Here is a 26,345-nt window from a genome sequence, read left to right on the forward strand (position 1 = left end):
TTTCTTCACAGAACTTCAGACCTCATGAACTAGAATGCTTAGTCTGAGCTTCATTCCACTGGATTTAGCTCAGTTACTCCTCTAATGCAACCATAATTTATTTATTTGGACTGGAATCAGAAGGAAATTAAGTAATTTGGTGAAAAGGATCACCGAATTAAGAGAAATAATTTCAGCAAATTCCTCTATGGGCAAGTGATTGCTAGGTTTGAAATGTATCGAGGTGTCCTGTGCTGCAGAAGAAAGTAAGGGAGAAGCCCTTGAAAACCTTTCTCTGCTGATCTCATCTGTAGCCCCTGGCTCAAAAACTACTTCAAAATTTACATGAGGAAGATACAGCTGGCGAATTCCCACTAGTCCTTCAGACTACAGGTAGATTCCAAAAACTATCTAATCCCCAGTGCTAATTTATACTTCCTCAAAGCAATTCAGCCATTTAGAGAAATAAGAATGAACAGAATATAGCTAACTAATTTATGCATTTGGAGTTGTTTCATGACCTCTAAAGGACATAATTTGATTATAATAATAATCTTAAAGCAGAACTGTTCTATTAGTCATAGTAAAAACCTCCTTCAAGATGAAGGGAAAAGAGGAATTGCTAAGTTAACAAATTACGTGATGGAAGTGAACAATTTAAATTTGATGTGCTCTGAATCTGAATTAAAGGCCCAGACCACTTTTATGTCCACTGCCTTTTGTCATAGCTGTTGCAACACTTATTTACAATAAACTGCATTTCAAAAGGTGAACTTTTCTACTATCAAGTGTTGGCTGTTAGGAGATATTTCATTGTCAGATAAGCTGGGGAGTCCCAGTGCAGTACCTTCTCCAGCAGTCATGTGTGTTCCTTAATATTCTTTTAAGCAAGTTTGTAAGGTGAGTTGCTTAAGTTTGGTTTAAATGTCATTACCAGTCCCTCAAAACACCTCTGTGGCTCTCCCACAATCTGTTAGTAGACCTTCAGACTCCTTGAACAAAAGGTAGAATATTCTAAAGAAACGACATCAGTGCAATGTGTTCCAACTCATATTACACTCATGTCCCTGCTTCTACTTGCTGCTCACCATTCCAGTCATCACACTATCACATAAATCTTTTTTCCCAGACCACTCACTATGAGGTGTTTTTGACTTTTAAATATTTCATTCTTGTTTCATTTGAAAATGAACTATCCTATCCAATATTCTGAAGTCCCAATTGTTGTACATTGCATTTCACTATATTCAAATATAGTGTTTTCAACTTGAATATTTAAACCAGACTACCCAGATTGCCCTGAAATATCAACCTTATTCATCTGGTTCTTTCTCCATCTCATCTGCAAACTTTACTTTCAAAAACATTACAGGACTGTTTGCATAACTTACGAAAATACTACAACAAATCAAGAATCTATTCATAGAGAGTCTTTCCTAGAAATAATACCACTCAGATACATCTTCTCATCAGTAATATTTTAAAATCTGTCAGCCCAGCTCGTAGTCCACCTTATATGTTCTCTTACATCCAAACAAAGAAAATGTTTAATGTATACATGATATTTAGTGCCTTAAAAAAACCCCAAACCAACTATGCTTCTACACTTGCCTTTTTAAATAGATCTGTGATCTTTTCAAAAAAGAGAGTCATCTCACAAGATTTATCTTTGTGCTGATTACTATAATTAGTACTTTAGTCTCTAATTTTTTGTTGCTCATATCCAAAGACCTTCACTATTTCACTTGGAACTGACATTCATGTAACTAATCAATAGTTCTTCAAAATGTCATTTCTAGTGTTTATAAATTTGGAGTAAGATTGGCAGTCCTCCAGTGTTCTTAATGTCACATTTCAGAAACTTGCTGTTAACTGTGCTAACAATAAGGGAATATTACTATTTTTCATTAAATTCTCACTGAATAATCTCATTATTTCAACTTTTATATACAGTAATAAAATGGAGTCCATGCTTGATATTAAAAATAATATATTGTTTCTCTCCTTTTCTTCTTGCTTGTCCTAATGACATGTTGCTTATCTTTCTTTTTCTGTTATTCCAGTAAAAGGCAAAATACCCTTAACAGCCACAAGGACTACTGTTAGTGCCATGAATAGAATGTGTATTTACATGTTTACCTGTGGACCATACTAAAATTTCTCACAAAACACTTTGAGACCCACAAACCCATTTTTAGTGTAATTTGAGCACATATCTTTACTGATAAACTTTTGGGGGTGACATCCCTGCCAGTGCTCACTGCATGCCACCTCATCAGGAATGGTATAACTGCCTTAAGCAAAATGTGGAGGCTTCTTAAGATGACAAGAGTAGGAAAGTGTTTTCTGTACTTTTAGCAATATTTTAATTGAGATTTGAAACAGGAAATAAGTAGCAGCAGCAAGCCTGTGCAATTCATAATGTGGCTAAGACTTGACTCCAGGTAATTTGGAGGTTAATGATTCTTTACTGTCTCAGTTGTATTTGTGTTATTTTGTTAATGCTTCAAATTTTTAAATTTTCATTATGAATAATTTTTAAACAGCAGAGTTCTTTTCTGACCTAAGAAAAAAATACTCAAAAGTATCGTTCTGGATGTATTACAAGCACTTGATAACCATTTTGGATATTGCCATCATAAGCAATAGACAGTGACATTTTGGGCAATGAAACTGAATTCTACTTGAAGTGGTTTTTGATGCACTCCGGCAGTCACAAAAGAGCAGCAAGTTGTTTTGCTGGTTTTTTAATTTCCTCAAATCCAATACATAACCAAAGGGGGGCACAGAAGTTCCCAAAGCCACACTAAAGCTACCCAGAACAGTATAAAAGGTGGTGTTTTTACCTAGATGGCATCATACTACAAAGCACAGTTCCTCTAATGATTTAAAACACATCAGTAATGCTTACCTTAATTCAAATGCCTGTCTGCCTTGCTTTAAATACTTAATATTCAACAGGAGTGTGAAGTCTTAGAATCACCAGTTTCTTTGGCTAGGAATAGCCATTAGAACTCAACAAGCTTATGGAACACTTCCAAGATTCCTTCAGCATTTTCCTGGGAAAAGCTTCCTCCTATTCCCAAATATCTTTGCATTCTATCACATATAAATATATAACTACTAGAGAAAGAGGATTCACACAATCTCTGGATTAATGGTGAATAACAGACAATGTTATGCAGGATATTATGGTGATGAGAATTCATCATTTATATAGGTTCAGATTTCTTGCCTGCAGAGACAAGGAGCTCTGCATAGCTATTGTGTGCCAAGAGCTATTGATCCTAATTTTTTATTGAACAGAAACTGGAGAGAGTTCTAATAATTATAGACGCATAATTTGACATTCTCCCAAAGGATTTTAAGCTTATAATATTAACTAGAAATATAATTACCAGAGTTGGTTTAGATAATTTTCAACCAAAATCCTGCAAGCAAAGTGCAGAACACAATATTAAATTTTTGAAAGAGAACAAAATAATTCAGCATTTGCAGGCTGAAGTCTGAAGCCATCACAAGCATGACTTTTACATTATTATTTTTTCTACAGTTTGTCAGAAAAGCGCACAATGGTTTTCAGTAATAAGAGTGATTGAAATATGTTTACTTGCTTACATTACCAATTCTTTTAATCAGTACAGCTGGGAATCTACTGTGTTTGGGAGCAGACATTGCAAACTGAGCAAATTATTCCATTTAACAATGAGTTATCAAATAATAAGCTTTTGCAAAACCTCTTCTTTTTTTTTTTTTTCCCCAGGTCCCTCTAGAGAGGTATTTCTGTGTCAATCTGTGCTTACATGTTACAGTTCATGATTACAAAACCTGATGTCTCTGCAAATGCTGTAGTATAGGAACTGGGGAAGTATTTCTATGACCTTACCTCTTGGTGTTTCCTTGCCTGTATACAAATGATTTGGAGATAAAAACTGTCTAAACCATCTCCAGATAACACAGAATAGGAATTACACTGGGAACAGGAACTCTTTTTATCATGAGACATAAGAACTGATGAGAAACAGACTTTTTTTGCAGCTGCTATAAAGTGAGCTTCTGCTTAGGAGAGTCTCTAGAGGAAAGCATATATGCCGGCTATGCTGTTTATCACAATAACCTCTTCATCTTTCCAATGTGCTTGGTATCTACATTTCTATTTTCAAAAAGATTGAAGTAGTGTATATTCCAGCAACTTGAAAATCAAAGCAAAGAAAGTTTCAGAAGTTGTTAGTCTATTGTTACTCAAAAATCTCAGGCAGCAAATATAAAGTACTTGAGCTGATGGATCATCATGCCCCAAGTTGTTTTCTCTAATCTATTTGATGAAAAAAAAAAAAAAAATATGTGTGTATTGGAATGAAGCCTAGGCCTAATTTTACAGATTGCCACATTTTAAAGAACTTAAAACTCTTTTTTTCCCAGCACTCTGTAGATATTGATTGCCTTTCAGCGCTCTGTCTAAATGGTTACAAGTAAGATTCATTCTCCTCACTTACTATTTATGGTGCTCAGGTGGTATCCAGAATGCTTAATTTTTAAAACTGACTACATAGCCAAGAGCTTGAAACATGGAGAACACTTTCAATTACCTGTGTTTCCATCGTTATATAGAAGTTGTCTTGAGTATTCAGTATCCAAGCTAGTTTTGCTTAGATTTGCTTATGACTGAAATATCAATCCTAGACCTCTTATTTGCTTCTGTTGCCTATTCTAATGTACTTTCTGAATTCAATTGTTTTTTTTTCCTTCAGTTGATCACCTCCCATTAGGCAAATTTTACAAGAAGCTATTCTTGGATTAGCTTGGTATTTCTCCTGGCCTGTTCCTTAAAACAAATATAAATATGTCAAGATCCCCTTGGACCACACTTATTGCAAAATTATATGTTGAATTTTGTGACGCTTTTAGATTCTTTATAATAGATTATTGATACATAGACTTGAATACCTCTGTAAAAGGGTCTGAATGTTACAGAAAGGGTTGTAAAGTCAACAAGGAGTGTTGGTATTCTGAAATGAAAAGTGTGATTATAGTGAGCTGAGTGGCTGTGCATTAATTCTTCTGAACTGTGCTTACCCAATTTCTTCTGAGACTGGCATCTGTAGGTCTTCCATTTGTGAATTTAATGAAAGGATGGTGACCAGGCATTTTTGATTTAACAGAAGGAATAACTACCAACAGGGAAGATATTTAGGACCGTATACATGGAGTACGTGTTCTGCTAAAAATATTACCTCAAGATCTCGAAGTTCCTACATACTTAACAGCAAGAAAGTGAGCAGCTCTGAACACCTACCACTCCTTTTAAAAGACAGTTCCTGATTTTGTAGCCAGTGCTCCCATAGTCCTGACAAGCTCCAGGTACTGACTCACGGATCAGCTTCAGTGGGACTTCAGCCAAGCCAGGAGTCTACCAAATCACTGGTTTTTACCTGGCACCTCAACTGCCCTCCAGTTAGGAGCCCCCGGAGTGACTGCTTCCAATCTGCCCCCCTTTTTTTTTTCTCATTATAATCCACTGTCCTGTTAAAGCAACTGACTCATTCGTGGACCAGCCTAATACAAGTAAAACATACACTACTCAAAAACTGCTGCAGAGGTGCTTTGTCATGATCAGAAAGCAAGTGTGATTCAATCTGTAATTTTTTTCAGAATATTTTTATATCTCTCTCTTTTCTGCATGTTTCAAGTCACCTACTCCTTCTTGCCTGTTTTTCCTTCCCTTTTATTTTTTTAGTTAAAAATTTCCCCCTCATTCACCCAAATCTTAATGTTTAGCACTTGGTTACTAGTTTCAAAGCCTTTAAAAAATTGGCAACTGTGCTTGAGATTCTGGAATGCCTGGGATGGAGCAAATATAGCCATGGACATAAAAAACCCAAATGTTTCATGTTCTAATTCTTACCTGAGAGGAAATCAAGCAAATAAAATCATACACATTCAATTTATAAAAGGCAGGGTAGTGCATTTGGTTTTGTTTGTTCGTTTGTTTCAAGAAAATGCCACATTTGCCTAACCTATTAATTCCCTCTTCCCCCCCCCCCCGCCCCCCCCCGCCCCAGCAAAATCATGAAACTTTCTGCCTTATGGAGATGGGGGCACAGACTAGTCAGAGCTGTTCCGAGTAATATTATGCCTCTCCTGCAGTTCAGTATGCATCAACTCTGACTTGTCTTCCCATCCAGAGATTCATTCTTTCTCCTCCTGAGGAGATTAACGTGAAATTTGATAGCCTTCAAAAGTGGTTTGAAACCTCAAACAAGAAATAAGAGCAGTTGGGACCAATTGTTCAGAACAGTGAAACCTGTCACACCGCATATAGCCAAGCATGCTCTGACAGTTCTTTCACTCTGAACTGGGTAAAGTGAAAGTCAGTAAAGAAATGTTATGTAACCTGCCTTAAAGTCCATATTCTCCGAGTTTCAGGGAATTTGAACAAAACACAATGCAAGCCGTATTTGTTGTATAGGAAAAGAAGAGTTGGTTCTGCTTATCTTCTAAAGTAAACTCCTCCAGGCAGGGACTGTATCTTTGTACTTTTTACAATATCAAGTGTGCTGCAAGCACTTAACAATTAATAATGAATAGTAAGTAAATGCAAAGCTTGTGAGAAGTGCCAGACTGACATCTCTGGAGATCTGGCCTGTCTATTTATATAGAGGATAGGCAGAGGAGCATTGCAGGCTTGTTTAGGCTGCCCCACAAATCACTGATTCATCTCACACAGGCTGCTGAATGACCATCAAATGGTAACTGCTCACAACTGCTAAAATCACAGAGATTTAAACTGCTGCATTCCTATTATTCTAAAGCTAGAAGAGGGAGTTGTATCTCATTCTCAATCACCATAATGAAGTAGCATCCTTTACTATTAATTTGAATTAACATTAATTCAGTAAACAGAAGGTGTTTTAGGTACACCAAAAATATGGCAAATAGGATTAGGAACTACTATTTGACAGAAGTCTGCTTATGTGCCATAGTGAGTGAGTTAAAAGTAACTTGTTTGTGTTTTAGGCCTATAATTTTAATTTTATCTAGCAAGTATGTCATGCTCTGAAATCAGAAGGAATGTAGATATAGTATAACTGACAGTAGGGAAAATCTTAGGTAATATATAATAATCCTCTTTTAATTTCCCTTTTGAAATACATATGTAATGAAATGGCAAGTATGAAAATCTTTTAAAAGAAAGTCTGAACAAAGTAGAATCATTCAGTGTTGTACTTACCAGTAATTCTTTGGATGGAAGAGTCAGGAGACTGAAATAACTTCTTCATACTATGCAGAATTAAAAAAAAAAAAAAAAAAAAAAAAAAAAAAAAAAAAAAAAAAAAAAAAAAAAAAAAAAAAAAAAAAAAAAAAAAAAAAAAAAAAAAAAAAAAAAAGAAATAGGTTTAATCTAAAATTATTTCCCCATGTCTACATCATTCCACAAAACTGCAGGTTCACCTTCACATCAGTTGCTCTGTAACTAGTAAAGCAGCAGTAAATCAGGCTTATCTCTATTACAGCCACCAAACCCAAAAAATTGTCTTTCTCATTAAGCAAATAATGTGTAAAATGGGACTAGTAGGGTAGCATTCTGTAAAGGTACTCATATGTTTTTGCACTGAGGCAGGGTAAATAACACCAATCCGACTGAAATGAGATCCTGTGGACCTAATCCCACCTGCCTGTGTACTCTGAGAGTAATGGGTTCATGCACATAATCACACAAACACATTTAGGTCTAACTATGTCACCAAATGTTGATGGCACTGGGCTTTTTAAGTGTTGTACTGCTTGCTGCCACCCCCAGCCTCTCCCCCCAAAAGCTGTACCTTCCAGAGAACAAGCCCTTTTTTGTAACACAGAAATCTGCTCAGGCTCTCTGGACATGCATGCCTTCATCCCCACATGGCAGGCAGAAATTAACACCTCCACACTTGATTTACTATGTGGATTTTTAATGATCAATAAAACTGGGCTCAAAGTAGTGTCTGTCTGCTTTGATTACATGCTAATAACTTCATACTTCGCTCAATCACCCACTACACAAGCCAACAGCCTGCAGCTTTTTGCTACCATTTTTGGCTATTCCTCAAGATACTGTGCGCTAGTGTTGGATGGAATGGTACCTGTAATCAGCCTTCCAACTCTGTCCTGGAAAAAAAACCGTATCAAAACATAACTAATAAGCACAAGTCTACATGTCCACCATTCACTTTGAAATAATAAATTCACTGGCGCTATTCTGTTTTTATTGTGCTCCCCTTCAATACCAAAAATATTGTGACAATGAATACTAGTGGGTTTGTTTTTTTTCTTTTAATATTGAAGTTCATTATTCAGTTAGTTTACATTCTCCACTTAGAACAAAACCCACAAAAGCTGAAGAGTCACTATAAATATCTGCATTAGCAGGCTTGTTACTATTTGTTACAATGACATGGACATTTCCCTGGGCCTGTGTAGTGAAGATGTTTTAGCCAGTTCATACCTTTGGACTTCATAGCATTAATTTATGCCCTGAACCTCTAAGGAAGCAGAAATTTGTTGAATTGCTCAATATTATCTTAAAAGGCATCGGCAATATCAATGGATTTCTGAGAGCACAAACTGCAAAAGGCTGCTGTCCTTACACCTGCAAACTGCTGCAGAGCATGCTGGCTGCCTGCTTCCAAAATTTAACCCCCTGCTCAGCAAGCATGCTGCGGAATCCATCCAGTCTCTCTCTATTTTAGCCTCCAAAATCTTGGTACGTTTACTGAGTCTGGTATCCAAGTGAGATATTTTTTTTCATTTTATTAGCATTTGTGGAGAGACAGGTAAGATCTAATTTTAAACCCTTCAGTCTAATTTTTTGCCATACTCAGGAATCTTGGCAGAGAGCCCAAAGATGAAGAAGGATCATTCTATTCATTCATAGGGGAGTACTGCTTTGATTAAATCCTTTAAAGCTAAGAAAATATATTTTTATTCTATTAGTGAGGCATATATAATTACATGACATATGTATGAATCAGGCTAATCAATTATTTCCAGATACATGGCTTAGATATTCATATAAAAAACCTACAGTTATTAAAAGAAGAAAATTTATGCATGTTCTTTACCAGAAGGTTTATTGCTGTGAAAAGCTGAATTTCTTAAATTTAGTGACTGATAAGGGTTTTGAGAGAGGGAGAGTTTCTCAAGGTTGTTCATAAATGTGAAGTATCTACCTCAGGTTGACTTAAAAAAAAATCACTATCTTGGAATCCTCCCATTCAGCTTAGGTACAATTTGCTTCCTGATGCTATGACTCAGGCTGATAGGTTGAGGCAGCTAAAAGTGATAGAAAGCCATTAAGAGGTAGGTTGTCAAGATGAAAAAAAGAAAAAAAAACCCTCATGGGAGATTACTTCTTAATATTATTATTAGCTGTCCTGTCAGACATTAAGAAGTGATTAAAAAGATACAAATCCCTAATTTTGACTCTAAATACCTCAAGAACAATTAGTGTAGAAATAAAAAAAAAAAAATCAACTGCATGGTAATAAACGTTTACACAGCCTATTTAAAAAAAAAAAAAGTCACTGAGACGTTTTGCTTCATAAAAAGACCTCTGGAATTCAAAGACTTATCTTTAATTGAATAAAGATTACTTAAAAAAAAAGTCTTCTGATCCTTGGAAAACATGGCTATGGCAAACAGTTGTGCATGATCCACTTCCAAGTTATGCAAATCCTAAAGAGGAAATCATATTAATCCTCAGATGCTATGCATTCTTCAGTAAGCATTTATTATGCACACTCAAACCCAAAAAGAAACCAAACCTAACACTTTTTTTTTGTTTGTTTTCCCCTGAGTCTAAAAACTCACAAATCTTCATAGAACAAGTAATACAGGGAGACACAACCAAAAGACAAAAGTCAACTTGAAAGTAGAATTTAATTCACTGAATGGATGACATCTTACCCCTGACCCTGGATTTTATACCATTGCCACATACCAAAGTTATCATATCAGTTGTCTGTGGTAGCTGCGCCCAGTAGCTGGACTGCAATACTGGGTTCTCCTCCCACCTCACCAAGCCACTGTCTCTGCCTTAACCCACCCACCCTATTGCCATCTCACTTTGCCAAGGTACATCTTTCATGTCAGACAAGGATATATTTTTATATACTACCATTGAGTAGATGAAATTCCTGTCCTCTTCTAAAATGGAAGTAGCCTGTGTTGGCTTATTCTACCTCAATGCCCCTCAACATTCACTATTAGAAGACAGTGGTTTTGGGAAACTGGAATAACCAGAATAAGCACATCTTAAGAAGCAGCACTGTGTATTATTTATGGACTACATTGTAGCCACACTTTTGTGTAATTATTTGTGGCAAGATTGGGTATGGAGAGGTAACTCCCAGGAAGAGTTATAAAGGATCCAAGTTTAAAAATCATCACTGAGAAGTGAAGTTGGATGGTTTATATGCCTTTTATTTCTCCTATGGGTAGATGAAATGACTGACTGATCAATCAGTAGCTACACATGGAGCACGGAGTAGGCTACTTCAGGGGTGACAAATAAAAGTATTAATGCAGCTAAGATGTTGAAGAAACAAGAATGCAGTTTTCTGTTAGGCAAAACTTTGAAGAAAGTAATTCCTGCAGTGAAAGGAAAATGATCAATAAAGAAAATTAAGAAATTGTGCATCAGGTTTTTGAGGCTATAAAACTACCAGGAGCAGAGGCATGGAATATAAAGCTATGTAAGTAAAAGCTGACCTTCAATTCTCATAATATAGATAATATCTTGCTTACTCTGCAGTTTCATTTCTCTTCAAGTAGCAAAGGAAAACATCAAGGCTTTAGCTTGAGGGACCACCAAAAGATGTCCAAAGCCATAGTTTCACAGATACCAAAATAGCACTCAATGGCATTGTTTGCTGCTGTCCACCTCCCTTCTGTCTACCACAAGCAGTGGTAAGGCCATACAGTGAACTGAATAGGAAAATTATCTAGGTTAGGGATAAACTTTTGTTCTCACTAAGTTTATAGTTCTCCAATTTAGTCTGTCATAGAGAAACACAAATGGTTGTTCTAACCTAGGGGAGCAGTCTGCTGCTTTCACTTACATTGCCACCTTATGGCAGTTAAAATGCTTGTGAAACTATGGCCTAATTTAGACCTTACACTTGACAACTAGTAAGGATAAGACACTTTCAGAGATGTCAGCTATCAGAAGTGCTACTGAAACAAAAATCACAGTGAGTCACCAGCACCAGAGCTTACTCACCAAAGAGTTGTCAAAAATTCTAAGGAGGAAAAGAGAAAGCCACAGATGTATGCCTTCCTAAATGAAATTATGATTGTATGATAACCAGCTTTATAAGCATTATGGCTGTCAGTATTACTTTTACTAAATTCACACTGAATCAGGAGAGTCAAGATTAATGCATTACATTTTAAGGAAGGAAACTGGAATACTGGGAAAAAGTTGACATAAGTCTACAAAATAAGAGAATAATTTTGCATTAATAATATGTAAAGAATGACATTTTCTTTCTAAATCACCCCAAATCAGGAAAATTCACTTATTTGGTAAGACTTGACCCTAACTTCTCCATGTTCCATTCACTGTCTAGCAGCTGTGTTAATAAATCTGCTATATAAATCCTGAACATTAGAAGTACCAAAGAGTACTATAACAAATTCTTTCCAGAAACACTTTGACAGTGCTTTCCCACAATGTCTTTCACAGCGGAGTTGTGAAAGAACTGCCAAATTGTCAATGTACCCTAGCAAATTCCTGAGCCTCTTGGAGTATTATTCAGTTATATTCAGTTGTTCCCACCTAGGAACAACTAAGAAAGATTAGGAAAGGGTAGGTGTATGGAATGCTAACTGAATTACACTGCACCATCTGTAACAGTAAAGATTGATCATGGCATGCCAATGTAACTGATAGTAATAGATCTAGATGATTTCAGACAAGTCTGCAGTAGTCCCTTAATACATAAACTGATCAGAAGCAGCCAAAAACTCTTAAGCATGCAAGTTTTATAAATACAAAGCAAGCTGTGCAATTGCTCAATACCTCTTATCCTAAAGAATCCCCTCATTGATATCAGGTTCATATTTACAGTGGACTCAAGATTTTCTGACATAATTTCTCTTAATGCTTAATTAAACCAGTTCAGCTAATTCAGCCTTTGACATCTGCAACAGGAGTTACTGCCCAGCTTTATTTCATTCCTTTCCTCTGTCTTTATCCCTACTCTGCCCAGCTTTCTAAACTGAGTCACTTCTCCACTTCCTTTCCATCCCTTCCCTTATTTCCCTCACCTCACACCCTGGTAAACAATAAAGAGCAGAAAACTGTGATGGAGAAACTCTACCTCACCCAACAGAAGTTGCCAGTTACTCACTCAAGGCTGTCACCACAACGTGCAAGGTGAAGCAATGACTTGTTGACTGCTGTGCTTTCACAAACAGACTAATTGAAGGATTAAGATGCTGGGAAGTTTGCAGTTTGATCAAAGAACTTTTTACCTGCTTGGTAACTACGACGACTTTTCCAGTGCATCTGCAGTCACAGGGCTGGGAAGAATCAGAAAGCAATTGATTGGTCAGTGTCTCACCCAGAGAATCAGATAAACCTTAGATCAGCTTGGTGATACATTTGGTGGCTTTTTGGCGTTAACTACTTTTCACCATCAGAATGGCCAGCAGCCAGTGATCTCCAAGGAAGGTTTTTCAGACTAGCATCTCAGCTGTGCACAGAAGGACTAGAAATTTAGTAGAAATTTAGATTATGATCTGCCAGATACTATTTTCCAATTTTTTTTCATATAGTTAGTGCTGCATAGCTTAGCAATTTTTTAGGACAGCCATTAGGCACCGAGAGAAAATGTTTAGAAGTTCATAGTTGAAATTGCCCTGACATTTAACTATACTCTTGAAACTTTCACAAGGTTATGAACAAACCAGATACTTTCCAAAAGTCCTTTTCACTTTCATGAGATGGGACAAATCTAAAAGAGACAAAACCAACTTCTCTATCTGAAAAAAAAAAAAAAAAAAAGGAAGTAAGTTGTTTATCAGTCCCTGAGCATGAATTTTTATCTGCTTCTGCTTACAATTAAATAGAACACTTCAAAGTATTTTTAAAGTATTTTTATCATGTTTCAAAGTTATTTGAAATCACTTCTAGAGTGTTCTCTATCCCCACGAGATAGGTCTGACTATTCTATCTCCACTTTTTAAAGAATTCATACACAAAGTTATAAGTAAAGTAAGTAATAAGTAATGGCCAGTCTTCGCGAACGAAGAACCGGGGAAGGTCTTTCCACCTTCCAGCCTGCACATTGGATTTTTTAGGTGAGACACAGTGTGCGCGGAACTGAGCCCACCCTTTAATCCTGAGGTTCATCTGCCGGGGCCAAGCACGCTTGGACGGTGGCAGCGAGGTCCTCAGGACGTAGAAGGATTGCCTTACAGGGCTAACGAGCTCCATCTGCCCGGGGAGGGGCCCCGATCAGGAATCAAACCCGGGTCTCTGCAGTGACAGTGCAGCGCCTTTACCCCCTAGACCACCAGGGGCTCCCACAAAGTTATAGTTTTATGTAGAATACAATTACCTATAAAACCTAAAAGACCTTAACTTCTCTCATTTTTTTTTTCCAAATACCAGTATCTTTCTTCCCTCTTTAACATTTATTCTAATTGCTGCTGAAGTCTGTTTGCTAATGAGGTTACCTTCCATCATTTCCTGGTGCTGTCATATGTGAAATAACTGCTACAGCTGATCCAATTACTCTTCAGCTCCACTGTATGAATCACCTGCAAAAATAAATTGATTTGTGGTCTTCCTGTTTGAAAAGCAACTCTTCTGTCTTCCAGACTGGGAATAGAGCAGGAAGGAAAAGGAAAGGAGATTGAATTATACTTTACTAGAGCTGCCTTAAAGACTGAAAAGAACCTATGTATATAGGAACAGATGTAGGCTCTTACCTACTACTTACATGCTCTTCTTTATACTTCCACAAATATACTTCCATAAGACCAGAGGTAAAAGTGGAGTCAGAGACTGTAGACTAATGCAGTTCTAAAGAATGTAATGGTTTTTACGATGTCATATATAGGAAGGAATACTGAGGAAACCTTTCAGGTTCAGTTCCTTTGATTTAACAACCCAGAGCTTTTCAAAACTAAGAATTGCGCAAGTGGTTTTTGGACAGTATATTATTGACAAGGCTAGGAATGCTCGCAAACTCCACCTTTCTCTGTCCTTCAGAAGGGAAAATGCATTTTATTTTACTTCATCATGGTTTTATAAAAGAAATGCATTCCACCACATCAGCCTGAATTGTCATGTGAAATCTTTATCTCATGCAAACAAATTGATAATGGAACAGGGTAAGAGAAGATGGAATATGAGTAGATACCAATAATATATAATACAGAAAAGCTGAATATGTGTGCCCTCCTATTCCACCTTTTCTCTTTTTTTTCTTAAGAAAATTGAGAAGATTTTTATACTCTAAAATTATTAAAAGAGTTTATATAGTAATAGACATGAATAAAAAGGGTACATACACATAGATACATTTTGGATATTAACAGATACGTAAAGTATTTTTTGATCTTAGGTTTTAGTATGAAGTTTTTTCTCTAATCACAAAAGCAAAACAGTTTCACTGTGCCAAGACAGTAATTTGTCGCTGTAATCTGCTGCAGATCTTTCTCACTCCACATTCTTTGGCACAATTTTTTGTTTTCAGAGTGTATCAGCTTCCAATTAACTTCTGCAAAAGATTTTATATTAATAACCTTTCAGTAATATCAGCACTGTAATTTCCTTTCCTGTCAGTTATTCTACGTACACCTTTTGAAATTTCCTATGTTTGAAGCTCTCCTTATATGGAGTAGAATTCCACTATGAAATAAATGTTTTAGTCCTAAAATACAAGCAGAAAAATCATGCTAACATTTTATTTTCTCCATATCTGTCATTAGTTGCTATCCTTTCAACACATTCTCCTTTCCTTGTTCTTTTAATTTTTATACAAAAATAAGAGGATTCTAAAAGATTGTTGCACCCTGACAGATAAATGAATTTTCAAATAACTGCTTTTCAAATAAATGAGAAAGCAAGAGCAGTAAAGCTGGCGACTTCACGGTGCTCTTAAGCATCACTCTGAAAATGTGGGGTTTTTCTTGGATGTAAATACAGTTCCAGACAGAGGCTATCAGAAGCCTGCATTTATCTGCCTACCTATTCTTCATCATATAAATCACATCCAATTTCCAATCTTACCCAGTTGGAGCATGAGCCGATGCTTTCCATCTATATAAATAAACATACTACTGTTTGCAGCAATGCTGCATGAATCCTTGTTGACCTCATTTGACAGCCATGAGGGCCATGAAGAAGTTAAGATGAGAAAGTTACAGGTATTCACAGTGTTCATTATTGGAGAGAATATTTTAACTTCCTGCCTGCCTATGACCACGAACACGAGACCATTGCTGGCACAGTCCAGCTTGCCTTATGTTTCAGATGCAATTTTTACTAAACACTATATAAAGATATTAGTGCAAGTATGACTGCAGAGTACGGGCATAAAGCTACTCTATAGTTCAGCAAACAAAAAGTACCACATAAGAGGGGTTGCTATGGTATCTGCAAGCTTGACTATTTTATAAAGCAATACTGCAAATAGCAGTACAGCATGTAATTCTCTGACCATTTTTAAATGTGAATGTTGCAGATCATTACTCCTTTGAAAACAAACCCAGCTTATTACATTCTGTACATTTTTTAAAAAATATATTGTGGTGTATTTTAATCAGATGTCACATTCCACAAAGATTATTATCAAGATTGCTGTTAAAGAGAAAGTAACATGCTTTTAAGACAATAGAAAATGGAAGTGCAGAGCGTGTCTGGAACTGCTCGATTTGATTGTTATAAATTGTTTATGAAGTGTCACTCCTTATTCTCATCAAAAGCTTTTCTTGCAGCAGAGATCATGTGTGCTTCAGCATGCAATTTTCCCTCTCCAGAGGGATGACAATGTGCCGCAGTTTACTTTGCCTGGGTTACACTGCAGTATCTTTTTTTTCTGGTGTCTTTTTTTTTAAGGCAAGCACTGAAATATTTCTCTTTCACTGTGCAACAGCTCCCACTGATTAGCAGGGAGAAATAAATATGCTGAGTGACAGAGCTTGCATGCTGTATCACATAGACAAAACCTAGATGTGCTCAGACAATTAAAGAGATGGTACCATCCCCCACTGAAAAGGATGTTGCTAATGCAGAGGTTTTTGAGCCATTAAATATTCCTCCACTGCAGATATTTCAGATTAGTTCTTCTAACGCTTTACTGAGATAGATAAGCCTTTCTGAATCTATGCTATGAGTATTGTAAAGATTTTCTATGTCAAAAAAAAATTGTATTTTTAATGATATTTCGTTATATTTATGATTGATTGCCATGAAAACGACACAGATACTTTCATATGTGATTCTTTTAGAAGGCTGGGGCTGTTTCAGGGGTGGGCCGTGGGATTAGATGAATAATATCTATTAATAAAAGTAAAGCTAAAGCTATTTGTGCAACTCCACGATGTATCAACACCCTTCAGCTGTACTTTAGTAAGCTCAGACGAGCGTGGCAGCTCTTAACCAATGTGGTGTCAGGTCTGGACAGAGGTCCACACGCCTTACAGGGCACGGAACTTAAATCCAAGAAACTGCTGCTTCAGTCACAGAGGTATTAACAACAAACCTGTATTTACAGAACAAGCCGAACGATCATGCTGTAACAAGTGTAGAAATCTACCAATTGTCTGTAAAGCTGCAAGCTCTCCCCTGTGCCTGCAATTCGAGTCTGTTGATCCCGCCCGTGCCTGCAGAGTCCCGGCTCCAGCAGCAGCCGGGCCGCCCGTGCCCTCTGCTGGAGAAAGCCGCGGATCGACGCTCTGACTGCATCTCAGCTGGGCATGGTGCTCAGCCACTGAAATTCCTGCTTAAAAACACAAATAACCCCCAGAACATACTGAAGGCCTATTTACGACAAAAAAACCAACCAAACAAACCCCCCACGAAACCAACCAACCAACCAACCAACAAAAACCACCACAAAAACAACCAAACAGAAAAACCCAAACAAAACAAAAAACCCACCAAAAAAAAAATTCCACAAAAAAACCCACCAATGAGCAATTCCCCCTGATAAGTCCCTATTTTATATTTTTACATGTATTGTAGAAGTAATCTTCTATGATGGATGCAGGACAGTCTTGTCCTTGGAAATGAAACTGAGTTTGTTATAGAGATGAGCAAGGCCAAGATTTGAAAAATCCCAGAAATTACGCCTTTAATGTCCTAATACAGGTTTGGGGTATGGTTGGGGTTTTTTTGTGGGGGGTGTGGAGGAGGGCTGGAGATTGATGACACCTTCACAGTAAACTTACATTCCTGAAATAGTAAGAGAGAGTAAAGAAAGCTCATTTCTGAGACAATTTTAAGGTAGTCTTTCATATTATAATTTTTCATTCTCTGTGAGCCGGGACAGTAAGAGAGTGCAGTGTCCTACTGTTCTAGGAATTTTGCTTAATGTTTTACCTAACAATATATGACCGACCCATTATTCTGAAAGAATTTTCATATACCAACAATAAAAGATTAATTTATTTTATACCTGCAGGTTAAAGAGGAAGTCTGCAAGTCAACTGTGTCTTCCATAAGCTCTTTATCTTCAAGGAATACTGAAATAATTTCAAAGAAATATAAAAGGATACAAATTTATTCAAATATATACACTTGGAATTTAAAAATACATTACTCTTTTTCTAAAGGACCAAAAAGTTTAGCATTTGAGACACCAAAAATGTAGAGTGACTTTAGTTGGATCACGGGTTCAATAAACATAACTTTAAAAATGACAGACATGTTATACGGTAAAATGTTTTTGTAAGTGACCTCATACACTTCCGCACACTACCAAATTCATAGAAAAATGATCACATAAATATTTTATGCTTATTTCACACAGGATTTTCAAGTTAACTACATACCTGTCCAATACTGACTGACTTTGTTCTTCAAGCAGCAATTTAAGAGTAATTATTGTTAGAAATTAGGATGGTAAAACACTAACTATTCTGGATTGAAAAAAACCCCACATTTTAATTCCAATCAGATCGTTACTAAAATCATGCACATTGTCCTTCAAAGCACAGCATAGTCAAGGGTTTTTTTCCTGGTAGCTATACTGATTGCAGTATGGAGCAGTTACTCCTTACAAAGAAATGAGAACACACAGAAAAAAGCATTAATTGCCCCCCCCACACACGGGTCCGATGCATACACTGTGTCCCACTTCCTGCCCCCTGTGTGCAGTAGCCTCTTGCCAGGGGCCATGTCTTTTCGGCTCTGTAAAGGCATCAGTGACCTGACAACAGCTGTGGCACGGCCACTAACACCCCTAACAGGTCTTTTCCCCTCCTCTTGGAAAGCATGGATTTCTTGAGGGAGAATGGGATTAAAGTAACTCTGTTATGCCCTCATGGGATTATTTTGGTGACACCATCACCTACCCCAGGATGAGCAGTGTCTGCTGGATCAGCTGTGGAGCCATCCTGCATTGGACTTGACCAATGGAGAGTATAACTGGTAAACTCAAAAATTTGTCACATAGTTGGAATGGGTTTCTTTTCCGAATTCTAGAAAAACTTCTCAGGTCAGGACAATATAAGCATTTCATTTCATCTAGGTGATGACAACTTGGTACTGATCTAAGTCATGAAGCAATACATTATCTAGATGTTTAAAATACATCACCTCACTGCTGAAGATGTTCCCCTTTTATTCCACCAACCATTAATCTTCATAAACTTCATACAATGAAAACACAAAGACTAAAATAATTACATAAAAAGGTTATCTTTATTCCTTTGGGTTGTTAGCAATGCAGTTATTTTCAGTAAAACAGCTTCCTGCATGCAGTTCTTCAGTACAATGAGCCAATAATTTGTATAAAAGCAGGAGCCCATCTATATTCTAGAATAAAGAAGAAATGCAAAGTATTTCACTGCCGATTGCACAAGTTCACTATTCATCCTCGTGAAGGAAGATTTTGAATAACAAATTTTATTTAAAGCATTTCTACTGCAGTGTGTACCAGTAAGCAAAGCAGACAGTGTGAGACTAACTCTGGGGAAAGCAATGTTTTCATGACTACGATTACCCTGAAAATTAACCGGATTATAATTAAAAAAAAAACAGCCAAACAAACCTTTTATCTTGTTTCACATAAAAAGACCTACTTAGTGATCAGAAAAATAACTGTACTGTCCATTTCTTTTTAAATTATTCCTTATAAAATGCTTTTAAAATAATTTGCAGGGACTTCCAATTACCAATTCACATTGTATCTTAGGCTTCCCAAAAGTAAAGTGTTAAAGACAGACATCAATAAAAATTAATAACAATATGAAGATACGTGCAATTTTTTATAAAATGTTATAAATTAAAACTAGTTTCAAAGCAACAAGAATAGATCAATAGATAAATAAAAGTTTTTCTAGCCCCACATTTTAAGCCATGTATTTGTCCTGTATAGTCCAGTAATTTACTGCATATTTGCTGATTACAAAATTCAAACAAAATAAAATATTTAATAGCAGCAGCTATTGCTTACTGGTATGAGGAATGATGGTCTTGTTGAATAGTTTTTTTCTTTTTACCTCTCACATGTCTTCCTATCTTAAACTTTATCAGTTGTAGGATAATAGCAGCAAGCATGCATCAGTTAAAGCTTCCCAATTATTTGGAGTATTACAGAATATATCATAATATCTATTGAAATTTAATAAACTAACTTACTAGGGTACATATATGACACATACAGAGTCATTAGGTCATTGTCTCTTTGTTCAGAAAGGTACTGTTGTGTAAACAATTGATTAAATAGCAGAGGATATTTTACTTACATGAATAGTGTCAGCTTGGATGACAAAAAAAGTCATCTAAAACACAATGCAGGACAAAGCTGATGTAAGTACATCATCTTAGCTTTCTATAGAAGATTTCATTACAGTGGAAACCTGACTAAAGTGCCATAGGGAGTGTCAAAACCAGCTCTGACCTACTTATTTTGTGTTTCTGGCATAATCCATCCTTCCAAAGCATAGAATTTTAAATCTGAGGTATACATTAAGGGAGTATTTGCCCCCAAAGCTACTCTGCTATCAATTTATTCACATAGCTTTGATTACTGTCCTAAGTGGGATATACTCATGAGGAAAAAGAAGTGTAAATACAGACTCTGGAATGAAGTATGGAAACTACTCATGATATTACAGGGTCTACAGGTTAAAAAAAAAAAAAAAAAAAGCTTATCCCTTTTTTTTATTCTGTATAGTTTCCTATAGGCACAATTTGGCATTTGTAGCTTTTCTGTGAAAAAAAATATTTGAATATCTCAGGAATTATGAGGCATCTTGTACTCTGAAAGGAACGGGTCTTTTTCCATAGTCTCATGATTTTTGGAATGGGAGCTGTGTGTAGCACCATTTATTTAAATCACTGTATCTGAAATGGACAGTATAATAAATGAAGAATTATTAAAAGGTATTAAAAGTAAGTATATGAAATTCAAAAGACTAAGCTACCAACCTCTTTTCAGTGAAAATTGTTCCCTTGCTTTATTTTTCTGATAAATTTTCTATCTAAACTCTGGGGTTTTTTTTATAATTTGCTAATTGGATCTAGATCGTGAGGTTCAACAATCTGGGATCTTAGTTTTTCTGTGTTTAGAGTTGGCTTCAAGAGAACTATGCTCATATTATGATGTTATAATCACATATTCTGACATTTATGTTTCTCTGCATACAGAGTATTACTTAGCATTTAGCATTTATCTAAATAAAATGTATTTAGATTTTTTTCTCACGCAGCAGAATTACTGATAGCTGTGTGTGATTAAAGCAAATACGACGACAAAAAGAAGCCCCTGACATGCATGGAATGCAGGAGATGAAATGTACTCGGTGGATACACTTATTCCACAAAAATACACGCTTATAAGGATTGGTAATTTTTCACTCTGTTAAGGGTTCCTACAGTCCAAGTACAAATTTTTTGTCTCCTCTCTGTTAATGACAGCTGATAATCAAAATGATTGTTCTGCAGGTTTGTTTCCCTGTTACAAATTGAGAGTTTACCAGTGAAGGGTCATAGTCTTGGTACAGGCACTGACTATAGCAGTGGGCAAATATGTAAAAACTTGTAATTTTGGCATAATGTTCCAATAAGAATGCTATTGATAAAAATGTCATCTTCTCAGGCTTGTTAGCATTTATCATGGACAACCTCTCTGCTTTTTACTTTTTATTTCCTTTTCTGTCTTTTCCCTTGTCTTCTTTTTCTGATTTGTCATCTTCGTATTTTTCTTTTTCTGGTTTTGTTACACTGTCATAAGAAGGTGGAGCTCTGGTGGATGCAGACATATCCATGTTCTCTGGGGGTGAGTTTTCACTTAGCTTACCAATAATCATATCTTTTTTGATAAGCAGATCAACCTCATCTTTCCGATATATAAATGAAAGTTTCTTTAATGACTGCCTTAAAAGATGACGTCTGTAAGCACGCTGAATGATTGCAGCAGACACTTCTTCATGTTTTCGTTTCAGTGTGGTTGTAATTGGTTCATAGGAGACTTTAGAAGGATTGGCTGCCATAAACCGATCTTCCATCTGTATTCTGAGGGCATCCATCTCATCACTTTCCCCTAAAACACGCTTTGTGAAAGCAAACAGGATGTCAAGGCAGTGAATTCTGTCACCACTCACCATGGGCAGATCCATCGCAATGAGCTGAATTGTGTTTGGTTTTGGTATATTAAGAGGAGGATCTAGAGAAGCTGCAAAATCCGACAATTTGCTAAATTCTATGAATTGTGTTGCATCGGGATCGTATTTTTCCCAAACCTCATAGAACATCTCGAAGTCATCCTCACCCAAGGGTTCAGCACTTTCTTCAGTAGCAACACCAAAGTTCTCCAAAATCACAGCAATGTACATGTTCACCACTACCAGAAAGGAGATGATGATGTAGCTGACAAAAAAAAAGATCCCAACAGAAGGGTTGCCACAGTCACCTTTCACAGAGCTCCCCGGATGATCTTTATGGGGATCGCAGTCGGGCTCCCCACTGTTCAGGATTGGGGCAAGCAAAGCATCCCAGCCAGCAGAGGTGGTGATCTGGAACAGGCAAATCATGCTGTTGCCAAACGTTTCAAAATTGAACATGTCATCTATACCAGCTTCCTTCTTCACATAGGCAAAGTTGGACATGCCAAATATGGCATAGATGAACATGACCAGAAACAGCAGCAGACCAATGTTGAACAGAGCAGGAAGAGACATCATCAAAGCAAAAAGCAGAGTGCGGATTCCCTTGGCGCCTTTAATGAGGCGCAGGATTCGACCGATTCTGGCAAGTCTTACAACTCTGAACAAAGTAGGGGACACGAAGAACTTCTCAATCATCTCAGATAGGAACATACCTGTGAAACAAAAGAATAAAATTAAGAGAATAACTTTTTAACACAGATTACATTTTCCACAATAAAATGTGACCAAAATGCAACTCTAGTTGTGGAATTAGTGGAAATTATAATTGAAGATTAAATTTTAACTGCTATGAGTAATTTAAGATTATTTTCCCAGCACTCTTAGAACAACAAAAAAAGAGCAAACCCTAGAAGTATTAAAACTGATACAGATCTATTAAGAAAGTTACTACTCTCAAGTATGATTTTTATTTCCTAAATAATCAATAGAAATTAAAATTAAGTAACTCCTTTGGTTTGCATAACTTGACAGAGATAAAGCGTTAAATACACATCTAACTATATTTCATTTTAGATATAAAAATTTCTTACCTACTATTGAAAGAATAACAACGACAAAATCAAAAATATTCCAGCCAATGGTGAAGTAATAACAACGGAGTGAGAATATTTTGAAGACACATTCTCCAGTGAAAAGGACAACAAAGACCAAGTTAATCCAGTATAAAATATTTTGCATCATTTCACTCTGGTCATCTGTTTCTATCATCATTGTGACCATGTTAAGACAGATGAGAACCATAATGGTAATGTCAAATGCTTGTTTTGTTACAATATCAAACACCAGACCTTGCAATTTGTTCTGAGGGGAGAAAAAAGAAAAGGTGATAGTATGTTGTATGTAATGAACATCCTTTTCCTCCCTCCTATTTCCTTTTTCCTCTCCCAAAATAATCATCATCATCATCATCATCATGGCTAGGCTTCGCGAACGAAGATTTGAGAAGGGCTCTACCCACGCTTGCTACAAGTGCACTGATGGCTAAAAAGGCCAATGCGAGATAGACAAATCTGGTTGCAGAATATATCCCAAAATATATAACCAAGCAAAAGGCTGAAAAATCTAAGAAAAACACTGTCCAGTAACTTCTTTATTTGCCAGTTCTAAGTATTCCCCTGGAAACCTACAGGCTTATATTTCTTCAGACTCTTTGATTCTCTGCTTCCTCAGGCACAACAAATATGAGAGATTTTTCCTGCAGAATAGACATATGTACGTGGTTCATTTCAGAATGAACAGATAACCTGAATTATGCCTAAACCCTTTTAGAGTCAAGGGAGAATTTTTTTGATAGTTAATGTACTGCTGCCATTTCTTCCCAAATATAGATGATAGAAGAATAGCACACATTCTTACCACCGGTCTAGGTATAGGTTTTTGTGGTTTCTTGGATCCCAGCTTCTTCATTGCATTGTAATATTTTTTTTGTTCTTCTGTCATGAAAATGTCTTGACCTCCAAGGTAAAATAATAAAAAAAACCAAAACTGATTACAGCCAAGGCTTTAAATCCATTATTTCACAGCATTGCAGACATGGTTTTAAGAAACCCTTTATTCATTCTTACACATTGTTAACAAAACCAAACATAGTAATTACTTCAAAGATTGTTAAAATCTCTAGGGAAAAATAAAACACATTAAGGAACAAAGAACCCCCCCAGAACTTCTACCTATTTGTTATGTTAAAAAATACATACCTGATTAATTCAATTAAAGAAGTATGAAAAAACCCCAACTTGTAAAATATACATTCCATGGATACTTAAAAATCTAGCAATATTCCAGTATGATTCTGCTCCAAATGTGCACAGAAAAATAAGACTATTATAGACCTTAGGCAGCATTTACAGTTTAAACAGCAAGTACTGGTGTTCCTGACACGATCCTGTGTTCATTTGAATAAGAGAAACTATTTTAGTTGAAAAGAAAAACTGCATATTTTCAATTGTCATAGATTTTTTTTTCTTGCAAACTCACTACTAATTCAAGAATTTGCCAACCCTCTTTAGTCTTACAGTATAGAGCAGTATTTCCAGCACTCAACTTGTCTGAGTGTCTGTAATTGAGAAGGCCTTTACAGTACTGCTATATCTCCTTATCAATTTTGATATTTATAGTTTTGCATATTCTCTTCTTTCCTCTCATTTATTTGCTTGACTTAAATCATCTGCATTTTCACAAAGCTTTGTCTCAGCACTGTAAGAGTAAGAAAAAACAAAGGTGTAACTTTCGGATGTACAGCATATCACTGGGCTGTACAGGAATGCTGACAACACTCAGACACTCAGTGTAACTTTAAATTACTTCAAATGCCTTAAAAAGAAACTGCTATTATTTCATTATTTTGAATAAACAGAAATCTTAACAGCTGATTTCTTTTTTTCTATTACTATGAGAAGTTTCAGTTTTATCCTTGCATACATTTTTTGAGTGCTCAATAACAATAAAGTGTTGTGAAAATGAAATATTTGATACTTATCTTCTTCTTTTGTTGGTTGAAGTTATCTATGATGACACCAATAAATAAGTTTAGGGTGAAAAATGATCCAAAGATGATAAAGGCAACAAAGTAAATATACATGTACAGGTTGTCCTCATACTTGGGCTGCCTCTCTGCCTATGTAACATAGAAAAACAGCAACACATCACAAGTAACAGGTAAGACAAATCACAGTATACCAAGCAGGAATAGAAGTGACATCCAGATGGACAGCAACTCTCTGTCAAGGGGGTAAACCCGAATTTTTTGAAAAATACCCTACACTTGCCTTATAATTTCAACTTGAAAATCCCTTTAATACACATGTCTGTAACTGCTCACACAGATCTGCCATTCCTCCCCTTCCTGTCTCCCCTCTCTGTCTATCCCTTTTAATGACATTTGACATTTTATATAGGTACTACTAAATTTGACAGAAACGTACAAATCTTAAACCTCTCAGAAGCAATTCAGTTCCTATAGACTTCATGCAAATCAGGAGTTGGATAGAGGAGAGATGCAAACAAATATCAGCATTAAAAGAGAACCAGGTAAAATTTAGCCAATTTGTTTTTTGACAGTAGAGTCTGCAGCTCTGGATTAGCTATTGCAGGGATGCCACTTGACTATTTGGGTTATTTTTGAAGATACAGGTAAAATAATCTCACTGAGATAAATTATTAGGAAACCAGATCTCATTAGTTTTGAATTTTCAGATGACTTATTAAATGAGTAATACTTTATGTAGATCTACGGCTATAATTTTTTTTTACCTATTAAAAGTGCATGCACTTTGTAGTGCATAGGTTTATATAGAAAATTTATCAAGGTTTTACATTTTAATTTTTTATACTTTAGTTCATTTCAACTGCCATTCAAGAAGCATCACATCAATCGCATATTTGTCTTCACTCAGTAAATTTTTTTACTCGGTAGATTTTATATTGCACTCACTTGTGTAGAATCAACCGCAGCGTACATGATGTCCATCCATCCTTTAAATGTTGCCTAAAAGCAAAATTTGTTGATATTTTCTATCAAAGCTCCAATTATGAAAACATTCTAAATAAAACGTGTCTTCTGCTATGTAATTGCACAAAAATAAAGAGAAATGTTAAAAGTCTGGTAGGTTACAAGTGAAGCATTCATAGGAAGGTGTTCTAGTCCTCTGATTTTTTTCTTGGCCATCCTCTGGACCCAGTCTAAGAGGTCTGTATCTTCCTTGTACTGGTAAGGCCTCGTAAGAATGGAGTGTGTGGGGAGAATCACCTTACTCATCTGTTGGCCAGAATTCTTGTTGTCCAGCCCAGGATATGACTGACTTTGCAATCAGTCCTGTGCAATCGCGTGCAAGCACATATTGCCAGCTCATGTCCAGTTTTTCTCCACCAGTATTCACAAGACCACCTTTGTGGAGTTGACCTCAATTCATTCATTCTCCAGTATTTACTGATAGTGGGGACTGTCCTGAATCAGGTGCAGGACCTTGCACGTGGCCTTG

At 36.3% G+C, this 26,345-nt stretch overlaps 1 protein-coding gene across 1 annotated transcript in view; it reads right to left on the reverse strand.

Annotated features, from left to right (window-relative positions):
* Positions 1–20,717: 20,717 nt before the first annotated feature.
* The window catches only part of LOC114073744 (sodium channel protein type 2 subunit alpha-like), a 60,495-nt gene continuing 54,867 nt past the window's right edge, over positions 20,718–26,345 (reverse strand). The window contains exons 23-27 of the mRNA XM_027911508.1: positions 25,799–25,852; positions 24,845–24,982; positions 23,722–23,826; positions 22,896–23,166; positions 20,718–22,517 (exon numbers count right to left, since the gene is read on the reverse strand). Coding sequence (XP_027767309.1) covers positions 21,334–22,517; positions 22,896–23,166; positions 23,722–23,826; positions 24,845–24,982; positions 25,799–25,852 — 1,752 coding nt within the window. The 3' untranslated portion in view covers positions 20,718–21,333. The remainder of the gene's footprint in view (positions 22,518–22,895; positions 23,167–23,721; positions 23,827–24,844; positions 24,983–25,798; positions 25,853–26,345) is intronic.

The sequence above is a fragment of the Empidonax traillii genome, unplaced genomic scaffold (assembly GCF_003031625.1).
Source record: "Empidonax traillii isolate 1590-97213 ecotype Southwest subspecies unplaced genomic scaffold, ASM303162v1 scaffold33:size3420811, whole genome shotgun sequence".
Taxonomy (NCBI): Eukaryota; Metazoa; Chordata; class Aves; order Passeriformes; family Tyrannidae; genus Empidonax; species Empidonax traillii.